Genomic DNA, 9,383 nt, shown 5'->3' with positions numbered 1-9,383 from the left:
ATTATCTAAATACCTTCAAAATTTATGTGTTTCGTCAATGCAAAAACTCACGAGACATTTTGAGGACAAAGGACAAGTTGCAGTGTTTAATTGTCAGTTAAAATCAAATTCAAGCGTTTAGACGTGCACTCTTAAAATTGGATTATTTACTTGTCAGTTGAAGTTAAGTTTAAGTGTTTATTTACGTATTGTGCCTTTTCTCTTTACAATATACAAAGAAAAAAAATAATACAAAACCATTGTTAAGAAAAAAAATAAATAAAAGAATTTGCATATAATATGAATTGATATAGTTGATTGAAGAATCTTTTTCAGTTACTTGATGATAATTTTTTTTTTAATTAGTAATTATTTTGTATGGGACCAATTGAAGTTCAAAACTATGGATTCCCCACCATGTGAAGATAATATTAATTAATATACATACATAGTTTTCAAATAGTTGTATGTATTTAATTTATATTTTTCTACTTTCACATTCATTAAACATAGGACCTCTTAACAAGTGGATCATATTCTTTGGGTCTTTATAAAGTAATAATTCACTTTCATGAATATTTTAAACTAAAGTGGATTTGGTTTAATAAGATTAATACAAAAAAAAAAAAAAGTTTAGGAAAAAAAATTAAAAAAGGAAAAAGTTTAGTGCTTTTTGTGTAAGATGGAAGACTTTCATGTTACCTAATAAGAATCTCTTTTTTTAGTTTATTCAATCACAAAAATCTTTTATTTTACTAAAATTATTAATTTGGGCACTTATATTTCATAATTTTTTTTATTAATTAAAAAAATGGACAATCACCACTAGGTGAGCGTTCAATATTCGGTTCGAAATTTTCAAAGTTTGAATTCGATAATTGGTATTTGAACATTGATACCACATACCATACTTATAAACATCGATTCGGTAATTTGATAACTGATAAATTAAACTTCGATTTGGTACGGTATTTGGTAATACCATATTAAAATTGGAGATGTGTAAATATACGTTTAAACTTCAAAAAGTATATTTAATAGAAACTTTATTTAGTTTTCTTTTTGTTATTTTTTACGAATATATTACCAAGGTCCAAGAAATTCTTTGGGATGACTAATACTATTTTCTATTGAGTTGGTTTATATATATATATATATATATATATATATATGTGTGTGTGTGTGTGTGTGCGCGCGCGCGCCCAAATAATATTAATATTTTATATCAAAATCTAATATCGAATTATTGAATATTAATTGTTAAATTTTTTAATTTGATTTAGTAATTCAATTTTGGATATTTTATAAGCTAATCACCACACTAACTAGCCACATGAACACCGCCGTACTTTATGATTTTTCTAACTTTCTTTTTCAAAATAATATTCATCGTATCTTCTTTAAAATATTTTTTAAATTTTGAATCGAATATGCTTTTAGAGTAATGTAATATAAATAATATAAACAGATAGGACAACAATTATACGTGGAATGTATATAGAGTGAGTCACCATATAAATAAAAACGTGGCAGCCTTTAATTTTATTAAGTCTATAATAATAACCGTTATTCAAATGATAATTTTTCACTTTCATAGGGATCATTTTATTAAATTATTATCACACACTTTGATAATGCTTCTTTGGTTCTTAACCATGAAATTTTATTCTTTATCATTTCATTATCTTGAAACGAATTTAATATTTAATTTGCTTATATTTTACCTCAATTTTTTCCTTTTTATGCGGGTGTGGTCTGGTGATTCAATAAAGTTGGATTGAGTAACATGAGGTAAATACTAAGTGATTTTTTTATCTGTTTTAACTTTTATAGACAGAGTTATCTAGTATGTATTGCTGATGGGAGGTAATAGGTATCTCGTAAAATTAGTCTGAGGTAGTGTTTTTTTATTTGTTCTAGTCTTGATGGATAGAGTTATCTGGTACCTGTTGCTAATGGGAGGTGACGGGTATACCATGAAATTAGTCGAAATTATCTAACATCTGTTGTTGTTGGTGGAAGGTGGTAAGTATATCATGATCAAATTAATCAGAATTACCCGATGCCTATTGCAGGTGGATGATGGCAGGTATCCCATGAAATTAATCGAGATGCGTGCAACACACCTCTATTTAGTACCATCAAAAAACGTGGTGTAGTGGATGAGGTTGCTCCTCAATTTCTTAGTCTGTAGATATCAAACATCGACAGATTTTACTGCAGATATCAAAAATCAATTGAAAAGTAAAAAAGACTCATAAACAATTACCATCAAAAGAATATGATTTAGTAGATGAAGCTCCTTTACTCAAAGGTCTCATATTCGAATTTTAAGCATGAATTTTTTTTTTATATGGAGCGCTTTTTTCAAATGTTTACCTAGCGTGCATCTAAATTAATCGAATTTTAACGAAGATACGGAAAAAAAATTATACACAATTAAAAATTGTCATGCATCATACTAACTCCCACATGAGCACCGCCTTACTTTATAATTTTTTAACTACCTGTTTTTTTTTTAAATATTCATCATATCTTTTTCTGTAAATTATTATCTTTATTTGAATCGAATCTACTTTTACAGTAAATAATATAAATAAATAGGACATCAATAATACGTGTAATATAAATGGAGTGAGTCACCATACATAAATTAAAACGTGGCAGCCTTCTGTTATTTAACAGTGGGCATTTCAAACGGCAGCTCACATTGTTTAATTTATTACTATCATCTTAAATTAAATATACGTAAAATACTTTTTTATTCGAATGATCATAAATATGTCAGGTGAAAAGAGAGATAAAGTGAATACGTAATTATACTATGAAAGAAAAAGGCTCAAAATGTCATTTAATTATCTATATCATCGTTTTTGAAAGTTTGCCTCATATACCACTATCGTTGTAGAAAAGTTCGTTCGTATCATTATTTTACAATGATATAGCTTTGAAACTATTTTTGCTATATGACCTCTTATTAGAAGTTCACATCAATATTAATCAGTGTTACTTAAAACCAAAATTAAAAATTATACTCATTAAATGAAAATATCGAAACAAGGCGAGAGTGGCTCCTTAGAGGATAAAATGCGAGAATTGAGGCTGAAATAATCTATGTATATGTAGAGAGGAAATGTATAAGTGTTCGATTAGAAGACGTAGAAAGTTGGCCATAAAGAACGTAAGGAAAGATAGAGATAGACTGTAAAAGTATTAAAGTGGGATGGTTAAATAAGATATGACGCAACTTCAACTCATAAAAACGTAATCTTAAAACATAAATCAATACTTATCACTCCGTCACGTCACAATTTTCGAGACCTTAGTTTGAGACTTCTTAATCATGAAACATACTTGTTCAACACAAAACACGAGTATTAAAGTAACCAACATATCAAAAGTGTTATGTCAATTAAAAAAATTGATAAAAAATATCATGTTAATATAAAAGAATGATAAAATTACACTAAAATTGAATTAAAAAATAATAAAATTCTCGTAAAATTGAAATGTATCGTAGCAAATATGATCATAGTTCAGAGGCGTACAAGATGTATGTATTACTCTAGACCTAAATACAATTCTAAAGAACCTAAAGGACCATCCACGCAATTAAACCTAAAATAATACTTCTACCATTGCTATAAATATATGCCTCAAATGCAATTTAGGTTTGACAAATCAAATACCCAAACACACCACTAACAAATATACTTCCCCCTCCTACTCCTTCCTCCTCTCTGTTTTTCTTAAAACAGAAATGGCGACTTCTGCTCGACGGTCAACTGGACCAGTACTTCATACCTTTGACACGGCTTTAGCTTCATCAATTCGGTTCCATCTGAACCAGGAGCCTTCACCAAACCGGTTCATTTCTGCAATGAACCGGCAAAAAACACTGTCCTCGAAGAAGAGGGCATGTATGTGTTCGCCAACGAACCATCCAGGTTCGTTTCGTTGTAGTATGCATAAGAAAATGGATGTTCGAAGGGTCAGTACCCAAATGGTGTGTACTAATTCGATTCGACTGCATATGAGGAGATCAGCAATGGCGAATTCGTTAGTACGAATTGGTAATGGTGAAGGTGAGCTTGTTAAAAGAGCTTTAGCTGCTTTGATTCGTCCTTCCTCTCATCAACAGCGACGCCGTGCTGATTTCCAGCGCCGACCTAGCAGGCTTTCTCTTGAGTCTTGAAACTTTAAGTCAAATTTTAATAAGAGTTCTCAGAAAATACTAGCTCATTGTGCTTTGAGGAGTAGTCAAATGATGTCGATGGTATAAGGATTATCAGAGGCGACCTAGTCGGCTTTACATTTGAGCTATATAAGCATGGGCGACTCAATAGGATTAGTGACTTATAATCAAATTTTAGTAAGTGGTCTATTTGCATGTGCACTTCAGCATTCAACCGCAACATCGTGCTGGTGGCTTTATAACCAAATTTTAATAAGAGATCCGTTGCGTGTGCACTTCAGCATTCAACAGCAACATCGTGCTGTTACCTTATAACCAAATTTTAGTAAGAGGTCAACTTGCCTGTGCACTTCAGCATTCAACAGCAACAGCATTCAACAGCAACAGCAACATCGTGCTTGTGGCTTATAATCAAAAATTTTAGTGAGGTCTATTTGTGTGTGCACTTCAGCAATCAACATGGTGCTGGTGGCTCATAACCAAATTTTAGTAAAAGGTCTACTTGCCTGTGCACCTCAGCATTCAGCAGCAACAACAACATTGCCCTTATGGCTTATAACCAAAAATTTTAGTAAGAGGTCCATTTGTTTGTGCACTTCAGCATTCAACATCGTGTTGGTGGCTTATAATCAAATTTTAGTAAGAGGTCTATTTGCCTGTGCACTTCAACATTTAACACCAACATCGAGCTACTCATGATGTGTAAGGCTGTGAATCTTCCCACGGTAAAAGTAAATTTTTAACATATATATGTACATAGTCTAAATCGAAACTTTTGAATTCGAATGAACTTGTATGAAATTGACACTCAATATTTCATATTTCAATCATCTATTGTTGTGAAGGGGAGCCTGGAGTAACTGGTAAAGTTGTTGCCATGTGATCAGGAGGTCACGGGTTCAAACTTTGGAAACAGCTTCCGGTAGAAATGCAAGGTAAGATTGCGTATAATACACTCTTATGGTGGGGCCCTTCTTCGGATACTACGCATAACGGTAGTTTTAGTACGCCGCCTTGGAAACAGTCTTTGGTAGAAATGCAAGGTAAGGTAAGACTGCGTACGATACACTCTTGTGAGGGGCCCTTCCCCGGACATCACACATAACGATAGCTTTAGTACACCGGACTATTCGTTTTTTAATCATCTATTGTTGTATAAATTGCCATCTTTCACCAAAAGGTAGTTATGTACACAATATTAACTATAATGTAGTGGCAAATGTGAATGCTAGATGTGCAAATGGATAGACTGGGCTATATTTGAATAGACAAAACACGTATAAGTTGATAAAAACACAATAAAAGAAAAATTTAAAAGAACTTAATAATTTTTTTTTTTAAAAAAGCCACTTGGTAGATGCTTTTAGTGTATATATGGTTGGCATCCAACTAATAGATAGTTGGTTAAGAAAGTTACATATATTGTAGTATTATTATAATTCAAAATTTTCGGACTATATAAAAATTTTGAACTTCTAATCACACGATAATAACTTTTATCGTTATATAAAAATTCCTCTTTCACTATAATTAGTACATGTAGTATCAAAATATCACACGATAATAACTTTTATCGTTATATAAAAATTCCTCTTTCACTCTAATTAGTACATGTAGTATCAAAATAATTAAAAATCAAAAGTCCAATAACTTAAATTTGCATATTGCAATGGAGAAGTTGACAAGCCCATGTGATGATGATTAAGATTGATTGGGATTGAGACCTTGTTTTTTTATGCAAAGAGATAAAGGATAATATAAACAAAAAAAAAAATAAATCCAAGTTTTATAACATAGTCCCCCATTATACATGTAAAATACTTTTTTATGATAAATATAGAAATTCTTTAATATATAATTAAAAATTTTAAAAATTAAAATTAAATTATTTATAAGTTAAATATAGAGAAGTGTTATCCAAACACATTTTATAGTATCATATAAATTGAAGAGATAATGTGCTATCTCTCGATCCGGCCATGTTGTATGGAGTAGAGTGTTGGCCAGTTAACAACTCCTACATTCAAAAAATGACGGAAATGCGGATGTTGCGTTGGATGTGTGGGCTGAATAGGAGGGATAGAGTTCGGAATGCGACTATCAGGGAGAAGGTTGGTGTGACTCCAGTGGAGAATAAGATGCGGGAAGTCCGATTAAGATGGTTCGGATACGTGATGAGAAGGGGCATGGATGCCCCAATTCGTAGGTGTGAGAGACTAGCTTTGGATGGTTTTAGGCGGGGTAGGGGTAGGGCGAAGAAGTATTGGGGAGAGGTGATTAGGTGGGACATGGAACAGTTACAGCTCACTGAGGATATGACCTTAGATAGGAAGACCTGGAAGACGCTAATTAGGGAAAAAGGCTAGGGTCAGTTTGGGTCGCTAGTGTAGGGAATTACTTGGTGGGGGTATTATTCTTGTTTTGATACCTTATTTCATGCTTTATTACGAATCTGTTTACTTTTCTCTGTTTACTATTACTTGTGGGTGTCGTATTTATGTTATGCCATCTTGTTTCATGCTTTACTATGAATTTGTTTAGTATTTCGTGTCTCTAGCCGGGGGTCTATCGGAAACAACCTTTCTACTTCTTTAGAGGTAGAGGTATGGACTGCGTACATCTTACCCTCCCCAGACCTCATTATGTGGGAATACACTGGGTTTGTTGTTGTTGTTGTAATGTGCTATCCCTCAAACTATAGCCAAAATTGCGACGACACACCTTAACTTTCCGAAGGTTCTAATATCACCCTAAATTCAATTTAACTGCATTATTGTTCACCTTTTATGCTTACGTGACCTAAAAAAAATTGCTATTAAGATATATCGTAAAAAGTGACTTATCACCGACAGTCTGTTCAGGATTCCAAACTCGACGATGGCAACTAAACACGAAGGTTGCGCTTGTTGCGAAACTTAACCCAACACCTTACGACACGAGCTGACGCCATGTAAGCACAAAAAATGCCACGTAATACAGTAAATTGTGTATATAAGGTAGTAAAAACCCCATATAGCAAGGGTATATCGTAACAATTTTGACTATAATTCAAAGGGCTAAATAGTGCCTTATATCTAAAATAAAACATAATTTATTTTTGCCTATTTTTTACACATCAAATATTTGATTTGCATATTTACTATACATGTTACATGATGAACTTTAAAAAGAGTTAATTAGGTCTAAATCTCACAAGATTAAAAAGAAAATTGGCTTGAATTTTCTTAATCTCAGATGCTGTCACATTGCAATATTCCAAATCCAATGATTGTAAATTCTTCATAGGCTTTAAATATTGCAATCCATTATTGGTTATGCAAGAATTTGTCACACTTAAATGTACCAATAATTTTAGTCCTGCATTTTAAGAAAAATAAATAAATTAGGTCAAATATGAATAAAGATAAAATACGGAGACGAATTCAGAATTTAGAGTTTAAACGGTTGGAGATAAATATAATCTATAATACTCCGAGACAGTAAAGTTGCTTCCATGTGACCAGGAGGTCACGGGTTTAAGCCTTGGAAATAGTCTTTGGCAGAAATGCAAGGTAAGGTTGCGTACAATACACCTTTGTGGTGGAATCCTTCCCCGGACACTACACATAGCGGTAGCTTTAGTGCATCGGGTTGCCCTTTTTAGTACTCCGAGACAGTGCCTAGATCTTTACACCTTTTGTGCGGATCGAAACTTACCCGACAAGGAATTTCGCTACCTTAGGACCGTTATAGTTACGGCCGCCGTCCACCATGGCTTCGGTCGCCGACTCCCCTGTCATTAGGTCGCCAACTTCCTTGACCTTCCGGCACTGGGCAAGCGTCAGCCTCCATACATGGTCTTACGACTTTACGGAAACTTGTGTTTTTGCTAAACAGTCGCCTGGGCCTGGTCACTGCGATCCCCTTTGTGAATTGGATCAGCTAAACGCGCTTTTCAATTGATCTTTAGACCGAGTCAAGTAGGCGGATCTAAACTTGACCGGGGCTAGGTTAACCAATGCACGGGTCACTAATCCGCCCAAAGGTTACCTGAGCTGAAATGTGTTAGGTCAGAATGGACTAAACGATAGGTTATAGCCAAACCCGTTCAACTCCTGAATACATATATGTCAAGGTAGACGAACATAGGTATACACATGTTAAAACGCGCTAAAATTTCCGACGTATAATGAGTTCAACACTACGAACCTGATAGAAGCTCCAAGGTCTTATCTGTCAAATTCCGGTTCTGAGAGAGATTCAGAAACATCAGGGAAGAAAGATCCTTTACATTTTCGACTCCAGAATCCGTTAACAAGCCACCACAAAGGTCGAGCGATTGCAGATTTCTGAAACCTGACGAAACAATCAGGCATACACATTTAGAATTTGAATTCGTGACACGAGTGTAAGGTGAAGTAGAAGCGTTGCTCCCAAATGCACATGCAAGTATACATAGTCGACAAGTAATGAAACGATTAGATCAAGTATTGCCCCACAGAGACTTATGTTGATCGCAGTAATACTGCTAAGCCTCAGTTCCAAGAGAGTTGAGACTTTAGTCAATTCATAATGAATTCTCGCAATACAGAATACTACTAGACGTTAGAGTCACCACTCGGAAAGCAAGGGGGCCCTGGGGACTATAGAAACGCGGAAGGGCAAAGAAAGATATGTAAGAGTAAGTTAGCGTTTGACATACATGTGAGATACTTTGTCCCGGTATCTGTTATGTGAGCTCCATAGAGATCCAGGTGAGTCAAACCAGTTAAACCTGTACTCGATCGAGCCAAAAGAATTACGTGAAAAAATCTCTAGATGCAAATGCCGGTAAGGAAATCATACAATATGTCTAAACATGCTACTGAGAAGTTGATACGCGATGAAAAAACATCAACTAAACATTCACATTTGATCGCGTGTTTCTGGCTTACGGCTTACCTGTGAGAACTGCGAGCCCAGAGTCTGTAATTTGGCGAATTTCAAGATTAAGTGACCTTAGACACATCAATCCAGATAACGTTTTCAAGCCATCGTCGGTCACTGAGGTGAATTTGAGGTTGAGATCCTCCAGTTTCGCCAAAACTAAAACAAACGAATCACTCAAATCTGTTACAAAACGCGCGAAACAAGAAGTTCGTCTATATATTAAAGGCTTCATTGATTCTACGAAAGTTTAGAAACTACAGTGTTCTGCAAATGCAGATATACTAATTACGCCCTTGTTGCT

The 9,383-nt window shown here is 34.2% G+C and overlaps 2 protein-coding genes across 2 annotated transcripts; one reads left to right on the top strand and one right to left on the bottom strand.

Annotated features, from left to right (window-relative positions):
• Window positions 1-3,622: 3,622 nt before the first annotated feature.
• LOC107841801 lies at window positions 3,623-4,982 on the top strand. The gene has a single exon (XM_016685649.2). It carries the CDS (start codon window positions 3,740-3,742, stop codon window positions 4,172-4,174), a length of 435 nt encoding a protein of 144 aa, XP_016541135.1. The 5' UTR covers window positions 3,623-3,739; the 3' UTR covers window positions 4,175-4,982.
• Window positions 4,983-7,216: 2,234 nt separating this feature from the next.
• Window positions 7,217-9,238, bottom strand: LOC107840800 (the record flags this gene model as incomplete). The annotated part of the gene is given in 4 exon segments (XM_047396689.1): window positions 7,217-7,531; window positions 8,363-8,509; window positions 8,856-8,927; window positions 9,095-9,238. Coding segments are annotated over 4 exon segments (471 nt in total). The 3' UTR covers window positions 7,217-7,346.
• Between the last annotated feature and the right edge of the window lie 145 nt (window positions 9,239-9,383).

Source organism: Capsicum annuum, chromosome 9, assembly GCF_002878395.1.
Source record: "Capsicum annuum cultivar UCD-10X-F1 chromosome 9, UCD10Xv1.1, whole genome shotgun sequence".
Classification (NCBI taxonomy): domain Eukaryota; kingdom Viridiplantae; phylum Streptophyta; class Magnoliopsida; order Solanales; family Solanaceae; genus Capsicum; species Capsicum annuum.
Note: the sequence above shows the minus strand (reverse complement) of the source record. Positions and strands in the feature narration are given on the sequence as shown.